Here is a 23,074-nt window from a genome sequence, read left to right on the forward strand (position 1 = left end):
TTGGGCCGCAGCCGCTCGCAACGCTACTTCAACAGTTATCCTCTGGCTTGCCGGCTAGCAGATTCTTGCACGAGGGGAAAATCGGCTCAGGCTGTATACTTATTTTTTGCACAGGCATTTGTTTACTGTGAAGTAAAGTTGAAGTGCTGAAGTTTTGAAAACTAATTTTGAATAAAACTTGAAGAATAACTGGCAATTGCTTGCTCATTTTAAGAGGTCTTTCATAATTATAACATGCTATTTGATATAATGATTTACAAACACAAAAGGGTAATTTATTAGAGTACTCGATTAATCAAAAAAAAGATTCGATAGAGTACTCGATTACAAAAATATTCAATAGCTGCAGCCCTAGTGTATAGTAAATTTTAAATGTGTTGCTATGTAAAAACTATAAATGCAAAAAATTCTAAAGTTTAGATATTTCATAACATAATCAAGACTGATTTGTACTAAACACCCCAGGCAAACAAAAAAGTCTTTTCTAGAAAATAACTCAGTTTTAGTGTTTTTTTCATGAATCGGGGTGATGTGGGTGTGTTTGGAGGACTTGGTCAGAAGCCGAGCACAGGCGTTCTAAACCACCTGTAGACGGTTCAGGGAGGTTCTGCTCAGACACGTGAAAAGAGTTACAGTAGTCTAAGCGTGAGGAGATGAAGGTGTGGAGAACTGTCTCAAGTTCAGAGCGGGACAGAATGGGACTCAGCTGTAAGGGAAAAATGAGGTTCTTACATTTTAATTAATGAGCCGTAAGGCGTGGGATTCCATAGGAAATATGAAATCCGCCTCATGGATCGGGGTTGGTTAAACCAGAAGATCGGGTCTTTTTAATGCAGAGATCATGTAACCGTTATGTATTCACTCAGAGACAACAGAATAGAACGAGTCAAGTTTAAAAGTTAAGAAATTTATTACTAACAATTAAACTAGGCTTATTTAAGAACTAAGTGTATAGTGCGACTAAAAATGGATGAGGCGGTGAATGGATGACGTGTCATGTAAATCAGAACCCGCAAATCCGAAGAAGCGATTAGTTCTGACGGGAACTGAAGATGTTGGTTTGGAATAAGCTGGGGTTCGTTTCAGAACTGCATGAGACACCATTAAGCCACGCCTACCTGCCTGGTGGAAGTCCTCTGTGAGATCAGGAATGCCGAGGTCCACCCGGACCCTCTCTGGACACCGAGCTGGTAGCAGAGCTGCGGTTCCGACCAGACCCGTCTCGATATACTGCCGGCACACGACTCTTGTCTTGGCGTCCGTTCAGACCCAGCCTGGGTCAGTGGAGCTCTTATTCTGAAAGGAGCTGTTGTTGTTGCTTGTTGTTATAGCGACTGGATTTTCTCAGCTTGTCGTGGTTCTTTCGGTTGAAGAGTTAAAGTTCAGGATTGGCCACTCCGTCACTTTGCTCTGGAACGCTTTGAACTGCATTAGAGCTGACGTGGCATCTGTTTTATACCTCGGATGTTTTGGTTTATTGTTGAATGAAAATTACCAAACACCGTCAGAAGCACGCCTCTGTCAGATCTGTAAGATTCTGATTGGATCAGTGAAAAAATGTGTCAAGTCCTTTTAACACTACGTGAAATGAGTCCTGTTGAACCATTTAAAGTTACATTACTTCATTTCTAAGATCATAATAAAATAATTAAAATTTTAATTTCACAGGTCGGTCACATCTTGTTATATTGACTAACACTTTGATGGATTAGCTTTATTAAAATAGAGTTCTTTGATTAATCAAAAGGAAAGAATTCATTCTTCTTTCTTCTGTCTTCATGCTGGAATGTAAACAGTTTAGAAACGACTGTATGACCTTCAGGCTGTTTCAGACACACTGACACTGTGTCAAAAGGAAACAGCTGTTAGGGTAGAAATGGCTCCTTCATCACGTTACACAGCTTAGCAACGTTCCTGAGATGGAAGAAGGAAGAGCCAACAAGAGAACTGGCATGAGAGTCCAGGGTGACAGCTGGGTCAAAGGTCACGCCAAGATTCCTGACAGAGGGTTTGGTGTGAGAAGCAAGCTGACCAAGAGAGTCTCTGACTTTGGGAACCAGCTTCTCTGGGGCACAGATGAAGATCTCAGTCTTATCTTCATTCAGCTGTAGAAAGCTCCCACCATCCAGGTTTTAATGGAGTCTAAGCAGGAGAGTAACAGCTGCAGCGTAGACATCTCATGGGACTTAAAGGAGATGTACAGTTGGATGTCATCCGTGTGAAGACGCTAGGAGACTCCTTTAAATGAGCTCAGCAGGTGCTGTAAAGGAAGCAGATAGAGCAGGGCCGTGCAGAGACCTTTGAAGGGGCGGGTGCTCAAAGTTAAAAAAGGGGCACATATACAGGGTTTTCCTGTATTCAAATTTGCGTGGCGGCCGCCTCCAGCTATTTTTGTGCCGCCCCAGCCTGATTTCACTCTGCCCCCAGCTATATGGATGTTACTGTAACTGCAGTTGCAGCGTTGCGCCACTACAGGGCGCTGTACCAGCAGCGGTGCACCGAAAAGCGCTAAAACCGCTGCAGAAAAAGATCAAAATGTGCTTTTCTCGCTAGTTGGTACATACCTATGGTTGGTGCTATTAACGTCCTGATTTTCCCCCAGCTCTTCCATATCGGAGCAGGGCTGTAACTGTCTGTGCGTGTCGGTCTATTTTTAAACGTAGCACGGGTGAAACATCTTTGATTTACTATTTTCCCCAGAACTTTGTTGAACAAAAGTAAGTTACGTGTAAGAAAATGCTTTTTACTGGCGTACAGTGTGGTCATCTGGATGCAGTGGAGGAAAATAAAGGAACCAACAAAGGCACAAAGGCAGAACCGGTCCAAGCTTTGGGATCAAAAGTGCAGCTACACGCAGATTAGCTAATGCTAAAGCTAACAGGTAGCAGTCTCGCGATCAAGTGGCGCACACAAAAATATTTGATGATGATGATGATCGTAAAACTATGAAAGACTAAACTCTACAAGCGGATGAAAAGTCCCCACCATCCTGTTTATTCTGCATCCTGCAGCACTACGGATCAGAACCGCTGCAGATACGGGTCACATTACAGCTACAAGTCTACGGCAAGCCATTGTGGTATATAATTCACAAACGCTTCTATCTTTGAACATAATTTGAACTGGATTATTGCTAACCCGTACATAATAGACATGCCACCATTACATTGTTAGCAGCAGAAATTAAATGTTATTACCATTTCCAACACAAGTGCATGTTAATGAAATGCATTATATTTTACTGCATATATTTATGTGTTATTATGACTAAGATGAGTGTTGTTAATACAAACCTAAAATGTTACTGAAATGTAGGTCAAATATATAAAAATATTTTAACTATAAATATCAGATGGGAAAACGGAACTAAACACCAATCTGATGCATATTATTGAGCCTTTCATAATAAGAGTCTGTTATTTCAGCCTGATAATTTTGTTGTTTTATTTCATATTTTTTAGCAGCAAACCAGTTTTGTTTCACTTGAAATGTTGTCAAATGGAATATTCTATTAATCGCCAGAAGCTTAGATTAGAACACTTCAATTCAATTCAATTTTATTTATATAGCACCAAATCACGACAAGAGTCATCTCAAGGCACTTCACAAATTCACTGAGCTGCATGCTGACTTAGCGACTGCTCTCTGGAGTCACATGTGGAGGCTGTAGTAAGCATTTTGTTTTTGTCTTTAGCGCTGCAGACCATTTATTGCAGCACGGATATACTGAATAGTTTCACAACTTTTAAATCAAAAAGATAATCAGTCCATCGCCATTCTCCTTCCCGGCACCTCCGTTCTGCTGACTCCAACCTCCTTTCCCCTTTCAGAACAAAACATGGCACCATGGGGGATCGAGCCTTTGCAGCAGCTGCCCCCACACTTTGGAACTCTCTCCCACTAAACATCAGGAACGCAGTCTCTCTTTCTACTTTTAAGTCACTGCTTAAAACCCACTTCTTTAAATTGGCCTTCTCTTAAGATCAACCCAGCATTTCCCAGTCTGTTTACTATGTTTCATGTTGTTTTATTATGTGTTTATTGCATTTTTTGTGAAGCCTGACTGACCTAAAAAGCGCTAGACAAGTTTAATGTATTATTATTATTATTATTATTATTATTATTATTATTATTATCACTTACAACCGCAGAAGGCAAAGTGTGTCCCCACTCCCTGTTCAGCCATTTTCCTGCACCAGATCTGGCGTTTACAGATGTTTCACACCTGTGTGAATAACACAGCTGTCTAAGAGAAAAACCACTTCTCCAACTCATTTACTTATTTACATATCTGAAAGGTGGCAGCCCTACCTGTGTCCATGCTGTCCAGGTCCAGGTGGTGAAGAACACACGATGAATCAGTCCCAGCTAATGGATGATCCTGAAGTGGTAGCAGGTTTTCTTTAGCCGTGTTTAGCTAACAGCTGCAATAGAAACAAAGCAGGAGAGCTGATTAAGATGCTGCTTCAGAACAACGCAGGAGATTAAAGATCCAACGCTTTGGTTCTGATCAGCTGAGGACAGATCCAGTCTGGAAAAGAGGACCTTTGGTCATCAGAGTTCTCTTCTGTTCTTCCAGCTACAGACTAAATAGAAGATGGATGCTCTACAAAAATACTAACAACGGTTTCTCCTGTTTAGTTCTGTCTGGTGGCTCACTAAATCCAGCATGTGCGTGCGCGCGCCTGTTCTATGGATCTCTTTATTAAAACTATTTAACGGTAATAAAATAGTTTGTTGATTTTAAACAGGGAAAACCCCACTCGCGATTTAGCGATAGCATGATGCTAACTCCATTAGGCCGCTAGCGTGCTTTTCCTCACAAAGAAACGGTGTCCACTCACCAAGTGAACTGCTCCACTCACTAAAGAGGGTAAATGTTCCAGATCCAACTACGTTACTGACTGTACTACCGACTACTGACTACCAAAACTCACCAAGTCCACCGAGTTATCTCAGAACAGCACAGCTTCTAGGTCGTGTCTCGGCAACTACAGTTGGCTACAGCTTAGCTTAGTTGTAGCACGGGGCGGGGAGTGGGCACAACAATACCATATATGGAAATGATGCCATTGCTTTCCGGAACTGAAAGGGGCGCTAATGTCGAGCTACCGTTTTGGAAAAAATCTTTATTCAAACTGTTCATGAAACAATATATAATTCTAGGTAAACTATCGTAATTTCTATATTTCTGATTCATTAATAGTTACAGTTTATTACAATATTTTGTACGTCGTTGTACTAAACATGACACAGTCAACAATCATTTAAAACTATAAATTTCAATAATCTTCATCAAAGAATGACTGATTATTCACACTTTTCACATCACTTTATTTTTTTTTAATTAGTGTGGTATTTTTTATACGCCAATGTCATTCGAAATCTCATGAGGATGATTTTTACAAATGGCCTAGTTTTATACTATTTGTAGGAAACTGTAACCATTTGAATTTGATGAGACTATTCATAGTATTTAAAACTGATATTTAAACCTAATTCCTCCAAAGATGTAACATCAGCTCTCCTAAGTGTCACCTGTGTCTCCAAATGAAATGAGCTGTCCTGATTTAATTTTTTTGTTATTTTATCATGTAACCTAATGAAAAAATTGGGTAAATGTGTGGAGAAAACTTTCCATTTTAGCAAAAAGAATAACTTCCAAAAGGATGGCTCTGTTGAACAGCTGCTGAGAACGACTTTTATGGATTTTTGTTTCATATCAATATAATTTCTAAAAACATGTGAAACTCCAAAAATTAGAATGTTGCACATTAATTTATTTTAGTAAAAGCAAAACCAATTGCAAAGTACTTATGTCTGACAATTTTCTATTTAAAAGCAGTGTTGGATGTTTTTAATGTAATATTCTAATTATCTGAAATTTTTAATGCAGGGTTTTCATCATCTGTAAGCCATAATTATTACAATTATAACAAATAAAGGCTGAAATATCTGGCTTTGTATGGAATGAGTCTTATTACTGAAATAAATCAACTTTTTCACTATATTCTCATGTTTTGAGTTTTACCTGTAATTAGATTTTTTATTAAGTTCATTTGAGTCATTTTTATATAAACTGCAACCAATTTTTCAAGAAACTTTATTCTCAAACAGAGGAACAACAGGATATTGTTTCAAAAAAATCAAAACAGCAGCAGTTCTTTTCAACATTACAATAAAACACATTTGAGTGCAGTTGCTGCAGAAATGTTTCACTGGACTATTTGGCAATGTTTGAACATTTGAACATGCTCAATGCTGACAGCCAGGGCAGTGTCCAGGTATCCCACCAGAGTAATAGCGAGGGTACTTTCCTCTTCGTCCTTTTCCCGTGAAGCCCACACAGTCTTTGTATAGACCGTGCTCAGACTTGAAGGTTGCAGAAAACCTGCTCCAGTGAATCTCACCTATTAACAAAATGATAATTAAATTAAGCCAATTCATTAACATTGTGGGCTTTTTCTGTTATTCTTAAAGAAAAGAGTCGGAGAGAGTTTTTCAGTCAAGAACAGCGTGGTCTTTTATTTGTCTTCTCACATGTCAGGACAGCTGAAAGACCCCGACAAAAGAGTGGTTCCCCTTTTTATAGCTCACATCTCTTCTGTGGAAACTGTGGGTAGAGACTTCTGTCTGGGACCCAGCAACACTTTTGGAATCACATCAAGTATTTAGCAAGTCAGATAAGCTTTGAGCAATTCTACTGGAAGCAAGCAGAGACCAAAACAGGAAATTCCTTTGGAGCTGATGTTGGAACAGCACACGAACTCTAGCCAGAAAACACTTTCAACCTAAGAACTCAGCTTTAACTCAATACATTCTGTAGATGACCTCTTGACCTTTTTGGCGCCAACAGTCCTCCCTTTGGTGGACTTGTCCACCACACATTACTATTGTAAACAAATTAGCAAGGTAGGGTATACCAATAAATGAATGCTTAACTAAGTAACAGAACAAATGAGCAACAAATAATGATAATGTAACAATATGACCGAGGATAGAGACAAAAGGGCATAACATATGACCTTGAATCAAAAAATGCATAAAGGAGAACCCATGCCAAAACACGAGATGATGTTCCAGACTAACACAGCAACGTTAACACGTATATGTAATGAACAATGATTAAGACACTGAAAAACAACCAATGGGTTCACAGCTGAGACAATGAAAAACTATGAAAGAATACATGAAACATGACCTTAGCATTAACTGAACCCATTACTTCGCGGATGTATTGCATGCGCGCTCCATATGGAGGCAAAAAACCCTGCCCGCTGTACTTTAACAAGGAAAATTCCTCCATGTCCCCCCCGACCCCAGGGGCGAACACCACGGCACAGAGCGTGCATGCGAGGACATTGGTGACACATGTCCTCGTCAGTGATCAAAAGAAAAAGCACACACATATCAACAAAAGCACATGAAGATAAACAGGTGACAAATATGATGAATAATGAACGATTAGCTTTAGCGAAGACGTAATGAAACAGTAATAATTCCGGTTGAAAACTTCATTCAAAAGAATAGAACGGAAAATACAAGTTCAGCATCCCTGTCGGCGTTGGAGGCCTTCTGCTGCAGGAGGGCTTTATGTGGACAAGTGTCCTTTATTTGTCAGGAAAGCAAAGGCATAAGTCCTTGGCTCAGTCCTCCCTTTGTCCATCTTCGTGCAGCGTGGTGGTGCCGACTCCATCCTCCCCACTATCATCAGTAGTTCTGAATCCCCAGCATACGAGGAATTAATCCGCATCTACTCCCAGTAAGGTGAGAAGCAACACTATCCTTTAGCTTTCAGCTCAGGTATCGACGTGAGTCCACGAGAGTCCAATCTTCATCTTTTTCCATCCTCTCCCTTGGTCACCTTGCAACACCAGGAAGCCTTGCACTCCGGTCGGACCAGACGTCCCCCGAGCCGATCGCCTAGGGATTAAAGGTTATGCACAAAAATGACCTAACTCTTACTGACCCTAGCCTCTCATACCTTCAACATCAGACACATACAGTTACAAACAGCAAGCGCAATTAAAGGTACAGTGACATCATGACATGGACACACACGGACACACAAACACATACACATGCACATACACACACAGAGAGAGATAGAGAGAGAGCAAGAATGAGTGTGTGGAAGAAAAAAATAAGTGGGATCCACTTTGCCACCAGCATCTCCACCTGTGTCACAGAGAAAAATTGCAAAGAAATTAAAACATAAAGCAAACAACAATAATTCAATGAGTATAAATGATTCAACTAAAATATACAACCATGCATGGTTATTTATTTATTTTTTTTATTAAACAGTTCCAGTAGCACTGACGATGCCTTGTGCAATGGATTCTTAAGATGGTCTTCATCAATTGGAGATTATAACCGAATTGTTTCAGGATCCTGAATTTGAATTTGAATTGGTTAATTTACTCAGAATAGTCCAATGGCTTTGTTGATGTTTCTCAAGGCTCGGCCACGCCCATATAAATAAATAAACAAACAAACAAAACAAACACAGTCAAGCACACGGTCCATACACGTCTCTGTGCCCTCACACACCAAGCAAATGTCAGACTGAAGCGAAAGTGTGAAATTCCTCATTTAAGTAGGCATGCATGTTAGTAATTACATCAAGAGCTTCCTTCCACTTCTTAAACATCTAGATTATTTCTGGAAAATGCTCAAACAGCAAGAGCGGGACACGCACAACTAAACTACTTATTCTCTCAAGTCTGTGTCTCCGCTTGGTTCAAATGAACCGAACACTAAATCAGTGGAAAGAAAAGAATAAGACCTGAAGCGTGTGATCAAATTAATCCAACAAAACTTCCCATCACTGCTGTTCTAAACTCATGTTGCGGTGTGATCTCTCCAATTAAAAATTAGGACAACCACTTTACTATCAATTCAACAAAATAATTTCAGGCTTTCCAATGTCCCTTACTATTCACCCCAATTATGCACCTCAAGGCAGAAAACGTGACGAGCAAATATTATTCCCCGACCAGGTTTGAATTCACAATCTCTAGGAGCCAAAACTATCTTTCTTTCTTACCTTCTTTCTTATTTTCATTCCTTTTTCCTTTAGCCAATTGTCGTCCCTTTCTCATCCCTCCTACAGCAGTTAATACTCTGCTGCTGGCGCTGTCAGGCTGCACGTACGCAGCAGCTGGGCTGATAAGCAGAATGTCAGTTCGCACGTACACAGAACACTGCTTTTAGCTCCTACACTCCAATTCCCATGCAGCATGAATATAGCTTTGTTTACCTTCAGTGACACCTAATTTAAGTCAAACCAAAATTTCAGTTTAGCCAGTTTTCGGCTGTAGCCAAATCCAAATGTTCTCGCAACGCCATTCCCGCAAAAGGCCAATTAAAAATGTTATGTTAAAGATTTCTTTTAAGGCTAACTTTCTCAGTTAACTATGTTCTGCAGTAGTTTAGTAAATTTTTCACAATTCTGACATTTCACCAAGTCAACTGATTGTTGCCAAAAACTTTTTCCATTACCTAACTGGAGAAAGCACTCTCTCACTGGGTGGGACCAGAGGAAACAGTCTCTTAGAGCCTCTTCTTTGTAGACCCAGGATGACCACAGTCATTGATTAAAGTTCACATGTTAACACATGCTCCTCCCCTTCGTCTTTGTTCCATCTGCAGCAGGGCAACCAAGCGTCTGTCTCATAGTGTCCATCTTACGGCGCCTCCCCCATCTCGACGCAGACACACAGCTTGTGGTGGGGACTTCCTGCTCCATTTGTGTAGAGCCAGATCCAGGAAACTTTCATTTGCAGCCGGTTTCCGTCTCTATGACAGGCCAACCCAGTAAAGTTCATGCCGCCACAGTTCACAGCAAACGTCTTCCTTAAATATGTTGATTGGGTTGAAATGACAGAACTTTCTCTTTTACAAATCAACGATGGCTTCTAATAAATAGTCGACTTTACTGACTCAAAGGTAAATCTAGACTACTTCCTGGGCACAATTGTTCCTTAATCATCAAATCAGTTCTACACAGGTTTTAATCATTAGGTGCAATCTAACCCGAAATGCAAGATCCCTCTTTTCATTTTTATTTTTTATCCATCTTATTTTGGGAGAATAAATACCAGTTTTTAACTCAAAACAGCCTGGCACAAGTTTTAGCCAGGTAGAAATAATACAATTAGTTTATCTGTTTTTCATCATTCAGCGTCTCAAAGTCCAGCCACTAATGTTAATGGTTCTTAAAGTTGAGGCAAGACAATTATTGGGTTTTGCTTTACAGCAAGATTTACAGCAATAGTTTTACAAAACCTATACTAAATATTTATAAATGGGTGTAACTGAACCTTCTAGAGCAAATACTTTATTTCCTGACTGATTGTTAATTTTAAGATTGGATCATATGATTCTAAGAGGTATGAGAGCTGCAGAATGCAGCACCCTGTGCTATTTATAGACTATGGGATTCTTGTGTGTAAATGTGGGTGGAGTCAGGCCCTCAGACAGAACTTTCAGTATCATTCTTCCCTGGCCGTTCAGGAGAACAGGTCTCACCGAGGCCAACCATGGACTAAGAACTAAGTCTGGACTAAGAAGGTACGCCCAAAACACCAAAAATATCTTTTCTAAAGTCACAAATTGCTTAAAACTGCATGTTACAGAAAGCAAGCAAGTCCTGTTTCCACCATGTGTGTGTGCATGCCGGCAGTAGAAAAAAGAGGAAGAGAGAGAGAGACTCAGTTACAACATGGCCCAAAAGCTGATAAAATACTTCCTTTGTATAAACACGACCATGCAACTTTTATATTTTAAACGATTTCCTTGTCACCGCACTAACCACAAGTTCTTTTTCTATTGTTTTTTCAGTCGGTCAAAGCTGGACTATGCCCTGTTTTTCCAGCAGCTCTCTCTATTAAACACTGCGTCATTCAACAGAGGATCCAGCCAGAAGCAGCATTCACTTCTCATGCAAGAAACACTCACATCCAGTCACACAACGGCACAGACGACATTTTTCCTCTTTGTCACAGTCTTTTAAACAAAAAATAAGTCAGTCCGTCACTTATTTATTCTCTTTGTATACATAAGCGTCTGTTTTACCTTATCTTTTCTTAATCTCTTTGTTTCAGTTGGACTATTATTATGTTTCTCCTAATTTAAATTTAACTGACCCAAATTGGCACTTACTTTTCCTACTTTACACCAAATTGACAGGACTTCCTTTAACGGCTGGTAATTTTCAGAACTTAATGCCTGCTTTTAAGCAAGTCCTATTCAACCATTAGAGCAAGTCAAATTGCAATTTTTTGAGAGCGCTCTGAGAAACAGTCCACATACTTATTTTCTACAGATCTGTTTCGATCTTACTGTTTAGCAGCTATCTGACTTTATGTATATGTATATCCATATATTTCTAAAATAAAGCTGTCATATACAACCTTACTTGCGTTTCTTATTGGTTTTTTCCCTTTTTTATCTCCAGGCCACTTAATCCCCAGATCGGGGTCACTCACATGCTGCCCCGCACACAAATGATTATCACGCTTGTACACTACATATGTATATATATGTATACACATATACATACACACACATACATATACATATGTTACTTTAAAACCTTTTATTTATTAACTTATGGTACTCTGTTCAGACTAATCAGAACAGGGTTGCAGAATTTGACTTTTGCGTAACTTCAAACATTAATTTTAGCACTGCAGTGAACTTTACATATGCGAGTTGCAACTTTTAGAGCTCTTATTTATCTTACTTATTTTTTTCCTGGTACCGCATCAGGCCCTCACACTGTGGTTCTCTCTATTCAACCCCCACCTCCTAATATGGTCAAAAGTAAGTGGGACTTACATAAGCTGCACAAAACAACATGTTGTGGAGCACGTAATCAGCAGCTGGGCTGCCTGATAAGCAAGGAGGTACACCGCACGTGTGCGCTGGAATTGATAAGCACTCTCCAAGTGCTCAAACTGAGAGCCATACGCAGCCTCTCGCTGCAAACTCAAGACGTCTTCTCACAGGCCTCACTACTGCTTTGCAAACACTCTTAAATTTGTTACTCCTCGAGGATGAACCGAACTCAGCAAAGACTTCAACTTCTTATACAGGCCTCTTTTTCTCTTTTTACTTTGCCACAAACTCTTATTAAATTTACCAAACCCCAGGGGAAAGACCGAATTACAGGCAAAACTCATTTCTCACAACTTCAGCGCTTTTTTTTCCAGGATCCCCGTCTCTGCTCTTACCGAGTCAGGAGACTGGATTTCTCAAAACCTTATCAGCTTTTCAGATTCTATTCCAATCTGCTGTCCCACCTTTCAATTTGACACTTAAAATTTGTCCGTCATCAAAATGACACAGCTGACTTCACACGGTGTGAATATTTTACCACTGTCAGACATGAATCCTCTCTCCAACTAATATTTATAGTATTTTCAGAACAGGAGAACACCCCTGCCCAGTGACAGAGGCCACAAAAATGAACAAAAACATGCTCACCTGGGCCCTTAGTACGGACCTCAGCCACTGGACAGGAGCCAAGGGACGCCACGGAAAGTCCTCGCTGTTCACCCATCTGGTGTGCCAACATGTGGGCTTTTTCTGTTATTCTTAAAGAAAAGAGTCGGAGAGAGTTTTTCAGTCAAGAACAGCGTGGTCTTTTATTTGTCTTCTCACATGTCAGGACAGCTGAAAGACCCCGACAAAAGAGTGGTTCCCCTTTTTATAGCTCACATCTCTTCTGTGGAAACTGTGGGTGGAGACTTCTGTCTGGGACCCAGCAACACTTTTGGAATCACATCAAGTATTTAGCAAGTCAGATAAGCTTTGAGCAATTCTACTGGAAGCAAGCAGAGACCAAAACAGGAAATTCCTTTGGAGCTGATGTTGGAACAGCACACGAACTCTAGCCAGAAAACACTTTCAACCTAAGAACTCAGCTTTAACTCAATACATTCTGTAGATGACCTCTTGACCTTTTTGGCGCCAACAACATCATTGGTCATTTATTACCATCCAGCCAGGCAAAGTGGGCCTTCTTCCTAAAAACAGGATCTGAAACAATGGTGATGAAGTGTTTGCAGGTCAGTGCCAATGACAGGTAAATGGTAAATGGCCTGTATTTGATATAGCGCCTTCTAGAGTCCTGGAACCCCCCAAGGCGCTTTACAACACAATCAGTCATTCACCCATTCACACACACATTCACACGCTGGTGGGGATGAGCTACGATGTAGCCACAGCTGCCCTGGGGCGCACTGACAGAGGCGAGGCTGCCGAGCACTGGCGCCACCAGTCCCTCCGACCTCCACCAGCAGGCAAGGTGGGTTAAGTGTCTTGCCCAAGGACACAACGACAGCGACAGACTGAGCGGGGCTCGAACCTGCAACCTTCCGATCACAGGGCGAGCACTTAACTCCTGTGCCACCGTCGCCCGTAAGCTGCATCTCCTTCTGTTAGGATCACCTCCAGGAGCACAGCTTCAAGCACAAGTCAATGAAAACAACACACATGTGCACCGTGAGACTGTCATAAAATTACAAGACAACATGAATGTTTATTTATTGATTTTTGTCATTTAAAAGGAAAAGAAAGAACACAGTAATACAGAATCTCAATTATAGTAACCAAACAGGTGTAGGCTGAAGCCTAGCTTTTTATGCCTACCCTATTTACTCAATCACATTACTTCTCAAAAAAAATTACAATAATAAGATAAAAGTAATGTAATAATAAAAATGAGAGTGAGATAAAAATAATAATTATCAATCAATCAATCAAATATACTTTACAGGGGCGGTTCTAGACCAAATTTTCCAGGGGGGCCACAGTGGGGCCAGTATTTTTTCATGGGGGCGCAAGAAAAAAAATTCATAATAAAAGACAATGAACAAGTAAACTATTACGGCGAATGCAGTAATGGTTTACTTGTGAAAGTAAAACCGGCATGTTTTATGGTACTCAGATAACAATTCTGAATGCTTCACCGCAACATGAGACTTGAGTAAAAAGACAATTCTAGTCAATTATTATAGTTTGTGACTTTATTTGAAGATTATATGAAATGTACATATGAAAAATAAACATTCAAATAAAATATCTGCACAATACAATTTGCTTTTTGTAGTCAACACACACACACACACACACACACACACACACACACACACACACACACACACACACACACACACACACACACACACACACACAGACACACACACACACACACACACACACGCGCGCGCGCACACACACACACACACACTTCTTTTGTGTAAGTTTGTGCTGATTTAGTTTTACAGCATAAATCATCATCAAGATGTGACACAGTAATTGGTCACACAGTAATCTGTCCCATTACAATAACAGTATTCTACGTTTGTGCTGTCTTGCAAAACGGTCTACAAATGCTTCAAGGTTCAGAGCCTTGGCCCATCTGGATTCAATGCTTAGCACCCCTAGAATGCTAAGGCGCTCATCTGTAGTGGTAGACCGGAGGTAGGTTTTTACTAATTTTAATGTTGAAAAACTCCGCTCACAAGAGGCAGAACTTACTGGGAGTGCAACTGTGATTTTGCACAGTCTTACAGCTTTCCACCCAGAGAGCAGGTGAATATGAGTGAAGATTATTGCATGACAACAAAATAAAATTAATTTTAACTGCTGTACATGAAGTCATGTTTTTGTGTGTCTTGATTAAGGACAATGACGGCATGGACCAACACAACGTGGTCACCACAACCAGAGATGTTGGAATCCTGAGTAAAGACGTGTCTTACGACAGGCTTGTGGTAAGGACATGCAAAGGACCAAGAAACAACTTATCTTATTTAATCTGCTTAACCAGAATAATTCTGTTCAGCATCTAAATGGTTTCTGATCTAATTTTAGGAAAGGGCTCAGCAAGCTGAAGACCAAAGAAGAGTCAGCAGTGATCTTCTTATATCATTTATCACTCAGGATAAAGGCCCACTGCTACATCTGGAAGTGAGTTTTAAATTTATAATTAAATTTGCCCACTGTGACTAATTTCAGTCAAAACATGACTCATGAATTATTTAAGTGAATCATTTTCTGCTAACCTAGTGTTTGGACATTTATTTTGAGCATCCTCCAAAAATATCTCTATTTACAGGCAATCATCGCAGGAAAAGTGTCATCCACCTGGGCTTCATCAAAGGGCAGGGTGGACATTTTCTTTGAGGAGGATGAGCAGCTGGACAGAGTGATGGGCTTCTTGACAAGCCTGGTTGAAGCACAGACAACCAGATGTCACAATCAAGTGGCATTCATGATGGATGTGCTTCTGCCAGAGGTACGTTCTGAAAATGTTTATGTATCACATGAAAATATTTTGTAGCATTACTGTTGTCAGCAATGACGGCTGGTGAAAAATATTTTTGGTGGGGCTGTGCTATTTTTTTTTAAACAAACTTGTGCTTTCTGAGCTTTGTGCACAACTTCACGGTTTCCTGAATTAAGCACAGCTCTTTTATTTCCTGTCTTACATCATTGGACAAAGGGATTAAGTCACGTGTGTCTGACTATTGGCACACTGCCTTGCGGACCAAGGTTGAAAAATACTGCATTAAATTGCACATAAAATAACATCACCATAAATGGTCCACATTCACATTACTGTTTGTGAAACTAACATACTGGAGAATTTCATCACAATAATATTAAATAAACAAGTATGTACCTGATCTTTTGCATACTGTTGGTGAAGCTCTGGATGACCCCTGTGATGGAGACAGAGTCAATGTTCCTCTTCTGCAGCTGGTTGAACAGCATGTCCACATGTGGCATGATCTTGTGACACAATGCCAGCAGAAAGCCCAAATCTTCTTCCTCCAGCATTCTCACAAAGCCTCCTGTCTTTCTCTCAGTGACTGGATCAAAGTCATCAGAGTCTCTGATCATCTGGAAAAATCTGAGGAGGTCATCCTTGTGCTCATACACTGTGTTGACATCTCTCTCTTGGACAAAATGTGCCGGTTCTGATCCACTTCTTCATTGTGTTTCTTCACTGCAAGCCTGTGTCCCTCGTCTCTAGCTGCATGGCAATGTTAGCTCTGCCTAGCATAGCTAGCTTCACCGTGTTGTCCATGTGCGCCCGGGATAACTCATGTTTCTTCACCTTCTCAGAAAAATGTTTCATGTCCGTAACTCCTGACTCAATCCATGCCTCATCTGTCACAGTCGTTTTGAATAACAAACTCGGAAAGCAAAATAACGCATTAGCGTGATTGCATCCAGCTAGCCAAGCCTTCCTGGTGTACCAATTTCGGGAGAAGCCTAGTGTGTACAGTTTACCTCTCTTCTTCTCCTACTGGCTTATCTTTACGTCGGGCTGATCTGGTCCAAGCTCTTTGACATTAAGTTTTGCCACCATAGTTCTCCTCTCGAACGGATACTGGAGAAGAGACCGAACTGAATTCAGTGGCTGCTGAGATCCGGTATCCATGCTGGTTGTATCACTGGCGTCCATCTGCGTCACGACCGTCACAACCAAAAAAGTGCTGGAGTAGTCGAGACTCTCCGAGTTCTACCGGACACCAACGAAAGCCTTTGGCGGTAGCTCTATCACCCATCATGCTTCTGAAACAACGTCGACGCTGATTGGATACATTCCCATTCCTACCGTTTGATTTTCTTGTCAGCAATTGGCGGACTGCTTTCGTGCTGTTTGGGCAATTGAAACACAGCCCACAGCCTTTCTGTCGGCTCCACATCTCGGCAGAGAGCTTCTGACCAATATATATATATATATATATATATATATATATATATATATATATATATATATATATATATATATATACATATATATATATGACGAGCGGGGCCACTTATCAATTTAGAAACAACGCCACCTGATTATCAGGAACCAAGACGACTGAAAATAAGGCACATTAGTTCATTTTTGCAAATCAAGCTTGAGACGGAGTTCCATTCCACACAAACAGATTTTATTCAAAGAATAAAATGAGTTTAAAATAATCTAAAAACACCATGTACCTGCAGATCAACACTGCTTAAAACCAAATCAACTTAGGCTGAGGCTGACTAATGGGGCTGCCTAAGAGAGCCCAGAACTAAATACCAACCACAAGTAATTTCACCCCAATCACACGTGCATGCATTCGGGGGGTGAAGTGACTCTGGAGCACACGCACACCATCAAAAGGACCACCACCAGGGCTCGACCACCACTGTCAGCTCACAGCCTAAATGAAAAGAAAACAGAAAACAGTAAAAATCCAAATCCACACATACACACATACACACACACACACACACGACTGAGCAGGCAGGCTGTCAGGGAATGAGCGAGCATACAGCTCGCCTGCACCCAAGTCTATTAGCCTGCACCTCAGCCGTCCTTATGAGCTCCCGGGCAGACGACAACTGCCGGTAGGGCCCGCAGCCCCTCGTTAGAATACCCAACCCCACAGCGGGTGTACGCCCTCCGCTGGTATACGGTACAGAGGAGCGAGTGACATAGCCGCTCCCGATGGTCTCCGCTGATCCCGTCAACCAGTCCGAGCAGCGGGGTGGAGAGGTCTTGGAGCCGGACTGGGACGTAATTTTGGGGGGGGACGGGTGGGACATGTCCCCCCCACTTTTTCAAAAGGCAGTTTTGGTCCCCTGCACTTTTTTCCGTCCAAAAACAATGTTACGCTCCATTAAATGGATTTGGTTGAGCACTAGGACCGAAACGGAAACCGGTTTACTATTAGACCTGCCCAAAAGCTAATCTATTGGCTCTGCTGATACTTGCTAACGTATTATTGGCTGTTGCTGCTGTCACTCAAGTTGTAAACAGTCAGAACGTGCTCACGTTGTTTTGCTAGTTTGGAGCCGCTAGGGAACACCGGTACTGAGTCACATCGTCAACTAGACGCTGTGTAATATCAGAGCTCAGCTCAGCTTCCATTACATAACATTTGAATAAGTGTTCATTTGTGAGTCTTTGGTAGTTAGGCACAGTCAGGAGGCAGCATGTCAAGAAAACGAAAAGTGGATATAAGAGACTTCTTTGAAAGTCAAAACGTAAGTTGGAACATGTGACAGACCTGCATTAAGCTCAGACTCACCTCCTCCTTCACACACATACTCAAAACTAACTTTTACAAACTCATCTCCTCCACATAACTGACTCCTCAGACACAATTTATTCGTATTATTATAATTATTATTTTTTTATTATTACTATTATCATCATAATTATTATTACTAGTAGTAGTAGTAGTAGAAGTGTAACTTCAAAACTTTTATCATTTAACTTTATTGTAAACTTATCTATTGCAATGTATATTTTCACATTAAAAAGCTCTGAAAAATGAACAGTATCATCATCGTCAACAGATTTTTTTAAGCTTAATGTCAAAGATGTACACTTTTCATTAGATTTATCTTATTTTTTCCATTTATTTTTTGTGTGTTGAAATGCAACAACTGTTTAAACACTTTTAAGGGAAAAAAACATTTAATATGTTTTTATACACTCAAATGTTAGGGTGATGATCATGTGTAAAACATTAGTTCAGCATGTCCTCTAACACAGCAAATGAACAAACGGCCAGATCTCAGGAGGACCGTTTATGTATAAATAATTTTTATACTTTTGACTAGGCCTGGGAAAGTAACAAATTTTGCTGGACGATATTTTGTCCAACAAATTGTTGATGATAAACGATATCATTGTCAACATTATCTAGACCAAAATAACCACTAATATAATGTTAATATATCATAATAATGCAAGTACACCCTTTAAAATGCAACAAATAAACCTTCATTTAACACTGAAATGTCCAGAACCAGAACTTCTAAATGAATAAAAATAACAAACAAAAATTAATTAAAAAAGGAATCTCACTCCCTGTTAGAAAATGTTGCACCAAAAACAATAAAAAAAGACCCAAAACAATAAATACAATGGCCTATCCATTGTCAACAGCCAAAACTGCACTTCAATAATGATAATAAATAAAAATAATAATAGAGTTGTACATTTTTTAACTTTGATATATATATATATATATATATATATATATATATATTTTTTTTTTTTTTTTTGAGGATGGAAAAATGATTGAGATGGGCGCGTGACGTGTCAAGGGGTCTTTACATAACACCCCCCACCCCAAATCCGCACAAGCCTGCTGTGTCCCCCCCACTTCTGAAATCAAAATTTCGTCCCTGGAGCCGGATGATGGTCCAGCACCGGGTCAACAACCGGTAACTGAGATCTCACGAAACTGTGCAGAAAAGCAGCAGAACAGCAGAACAACAGAGTCTCCTGTGGAGACACACCCCTTCCTGGATCTGGAAGACACATTAATTAGTCTTATCCTAAAGCCACAGCTAAGTGGAGAGGAGCGCAGACGTACATACCACTTCTTTGAAGCACATAGGATAAAAGAAGCCTTCCGTTACTCTGGGAGGACCACATACAACAATTCCTGTGGCAGGAGCAACCAATAAACACCAGACTCCATGCAACTACTGCAGCGTTTTTAAATAGTACTCACAGTCCGACACGCCGGAGTCCCGTACACAACAGCTCTTCACACATGAAGCAGAAGTTAAGCCAAAGTAAAAGATCGCTGTAGCGCCACCTCAGGCCCTATTTATATGAGCGCCTTCCCTCAATGATAGGTCGTCCAATTACTCTGTGGCAGGTGACTCATCCCACTACATATATATATATATATATATACATGATTTGTTTTTGTTACAAAACACACAATTAACTTAGAATATGTGATTATTGTTCATTTTATTTTTTTATTTTTTTAAATAAAAATTAAAAACACTTGGGAAAACTGGGAGGGCGGCGCCCTATCACCCTCTATGGCCAGCCGCCACTGGTTGTCAGTCTATAACTCATGGTTAATATCTTGTTACCTGCAACATGACAGACTAATGTCTACATGAAAGATGTCCTTTTGTTCACCTCATTACTCAGGCAACCATCCATGCGCTTTCAGCTGTCCATGAATGTTGACGGACAAAGCCACAGAAATGTACGGCAGTGGGCTGCAGTATGACTGGAGGTATTCTACAAACACAAGAACAGTGCTAATGCCTAGATGTATTGTTTTCACATTGTTTATGACAGCCTCTAGGTGTCAATGTCATTTTTACTAATTGCTATTTACCTCTGTCTCATTAGTGAGAGGCAGCTGATGTCCTATGCCATGGAACTGCTCATAAACACGGAGAAACTCAGAAAAGCTCTGGACTCATCTGAATTTTTGAAGAGGCTGTAGTATTGTGTTGACATTTTTTTGGAAGGTATTTGTAAGGCCAATAAAAGTTGCTGCTGGTTGTTTCATTTGTCTGAACTTTTTTTCTAAAGCAAAACTTTTCTGCTTTTGTGTTTACAGCATATTTTTTAAAGATTAGTGAATGGTCAATATCAGTTTACTAGTCTTGTGAATTGTATACTTAATTCAAAATATTTTAGTAATTTCTAAATCAATACATTTTGTGTCAAAGGGCCAGCAATTATTCCTGTTAACAGAATATATGAAATACATTAATACACATGTAAATATGCCTAAAAATTACACATCAGCAGCTTTTCACTGTAAAGAAGCAATAAAAAATCATAAATATTAACATAAATATTAACTACTCACTCGTATTGACTTAGACCCACTGTTAGTGCCTGTAATAACAAATGATTGAAAGTTAAATGTTGCTGTAGGAGGCGTGCTCCCAAAAATGGAGGCTAGTGGGCTTAAGGGGTTAATTAAAACGATTACCACTAATTACTTTTTCTGATATTTTATTTTATTGCATTTAAAATAAACACTTGCACATACATTACTCACCTGCTAACTTAAGTAAGCATAGGTATGTTGTGCCTATTGTCCGGCAACTGATTATTTGTTGGTGGTATCTGTGTTTTATAATCCCACTGGGGATGGCCAAAAAGTGTGTATGCAAGAAAAAAATATCCATACATTCATATTTAAACCTGGAGTCCTGACTGTTTAATTACATTGTTACTATTTCTGTATAAACGTGTTCTTTCAATTGTATTGTTCGCATTGAAAGGCGTTTGATATGAATCAAACCCCAATCTCCTCTGCTGGAGCCTGAGGCGGGGTGCTGCACCCTGGATCTGACCCAGGTTTCAGCTCCCCTGCCCCGCTGGGAGGGTTTGAAACACCGCCATCACCTGCTGGAGCCTGTGGCGGACTGCTGCGGACCGGATCCGACCCAGGAATGAGCTCCCCTGCCCCGCTGGGAATTAAAAACACAGCCCGATCACCTGCTGGAGCTGACGGCGGGATGCTGCGCCCTGGATCCGACCCAGGTTTAAGCTCTCCCCGCCCGCTGGGAGGGCTGCCGTTATTGAGATATTTCCCTTTTCTGACCACCAGGGGAGCTCGGGGGAGCTCAACAGGCACATAGGGGCGTGTATTGGAGGGGCGTGGTTTGTCTGGGCTGCGTCTGCAGCTAGGTATTATTGTGTTTTTCTGGTTACGTCATTTCCGGTAGACGCCAGCTGATGTCTGCAGCCAGATGCTTGTGCCCTTTCTTGGCATTGGGGTGTATGGTGCATGTACTATTTAAATAACTCTAACTTGCTCAATTTTCAACTGCTTTTCAAAATGTTTGATTTGTTATAAACGCCAGAGATGTGCCTGTGAAATAGGATGGGTTTGGCCCAGAAAATCCTGTTATTTCACTACACAAAGCATTTAATCTTTCATAGATAACACCTTTAATGGTAAGCTTACAATTAAAAATACATAGCTTATTATTATATTCTATCTGTCTATATTTATATATATATATATATATATATATATATATATATATATATATATATATATATATATATATATATATATATATATATTAGAGCCCTGCACGGGCCTAAAATCTGAGCCCGTGTCCGGCTGGGGTGGAGCCCCAGCCCGACCCAGTCCAAAAAGGTTTTCAGGATTCTCTGGCCCGACCCGAGCCCAACTTTTTTTTTAACCTTTCATAATGTTTTAGCGTGATAGAATGCTCATCATTCTAATTATCTGTGAGAAGTGTTCTGCAGTAATAATAAATAAATAAATAAATGAATAAATAAATTAAAGAAAAACAGCGTCAATGCAGCTTTTTTTCTAACAGAGCGTATTTTTTGAGCGGCAGATGAAATTTACGAACACTATATTAATTGGATGCGTTTGTTAATGTAATCTGCTCAGAAAAAGCGCTCTTGTGCAATTAGAAAAAAAGGCAGCATTCTAATTTTCTAACTGCAGAGCGCATTTTCAGAGCGACAGATTAAATAAACGCCCCCAGTTAATATAGCGTTTGTAAATTTAATCTGCCGCTCTGAAAATGCGCTCTCCAGTTAGAAAAAACCCAGCAATGAATGCTGTATTTTTTTAAACTGCAGAACGAATTTATTCACAGAAAAATAGAATGCTGCCGTTTTCATGAGAATAAACGAATGGCTTCTGACATCAAAGTGGACATAAAATGGCATATTAGAATAGGGGCACATGTTTCAATCAGCAGTTTGAGAATTCGTTTATATCGGCGCATTTATGAGCTAACGGGTACTGGTGCGTGAGAAGCAGGCAGGTGCTGCTGCGTTTAAGTGTTTCAGTTTTTTTTAATGAATTTGATTAAAAATAAAGGCGCCCGGCCCGTGTCCGAGGTAATTACACAGTCGTTGGCCCGAAGCCTGACCCGAGGGCCTAGGGCTTCAGCGCAGGGCTCTAATATGTATATATATATATATATATATATATATATATATATATAGTGACAGTGGATCACTGCCACACCTAAATACTGGACAGATCTACAGATCTTACACTTATAATTGGAATGGGACACATTCATGAGGTATTGAAGGTGTTTATTTGTATATTGATTAGCAGGTGACCCGGTAAGATGGGAAGTATGGTATTTATTGATGGGATGAACTGAACAAGCAAAGGAGCTGTGGAACAAACATTTGTATTGTGGGCGTGTGCTTACCTTTCCTGTTTCCTGCCGCAGGTGAGAGCAAAATAGTCCTCGAGGGCGTGTGGATCTTTTATAGGTTCCA

The 23,074-nt window shown here is 40.3% G+C and overlaps 2 protein-coding genes and 1 long non-coding RNA gene across 4 annotated transcripts in view; 1 reads left to right on the forward strand and 2 right to left on the reverse strand.

Annotated features, from left to right (window-relative positions):
* Positions 1 to 5,033, reverse strand: part of LOC129157249 (zinc finger protein 721-like) — a 72,280-nt gene extending 67,247 nt beyond the window's left edge. Inside the window, exons 1-3 of one of the 2 annotated variants that reach the window (XM_070542881.1) lie at positions 4,938 to 5,033; positions 4,312 to 4,424; positions 4,144 to 4,225 (exon numbers count right to left, since the gene is read on the reverse strand). In XM_070542881.1, coding sequence (XP_070398982.1) covers positions 4,144 to 4,186 — 43 coding nt within the window. In that variant the 5' untranslated portion in view covers positions 4,187 to 4,225; positions 4,312 to 4,424; positions 4,938 to 5,033. Of the gene's footprint in view, positions 1 to 4,143; positions 4,425 to 4,937 lie in introns of both variants that reach the window. The other variant, XM_070542882.1, reaches the window with a different exon arrangement.
* Positions 1 to 23,074, reverse strand: part of LOC129157272 (zinc finger protein 665-like) — a 215,297-nt gene that overhangs the window by 150,313 nt on the left and 41,910 nt on the right. The gene's annotated exons all lie outside the window — the stretch shown is intronic.
* Positions 19,747 to 20,341, forward strand: LOC129157325 (uncharacterized). Its single transcript, XR_008560581.2, has 2 exons — positions 19,747 to 20,060; positions 20,180 to 20,341. It is a non-coding gene; the product is annotated as an uncharacterized lncRNA (long non-coding RNA).

This window comes from Nothobranchius furzeri, chromosome 12 (assembly GCF_043380555.1).
Source record: "Nothobranchius furzeri strain GRZ-AD chromosome 12, NfurGRZ-RIMD1, whole genome shotgun sequence".
Lineage (NCBI taxonomy): Eukaryota > Metazoa > Chordata > Actinopteri > Cyprinodontiformes > Nothobranchiidae > Nothobranchius > Nothobranchius furzeri.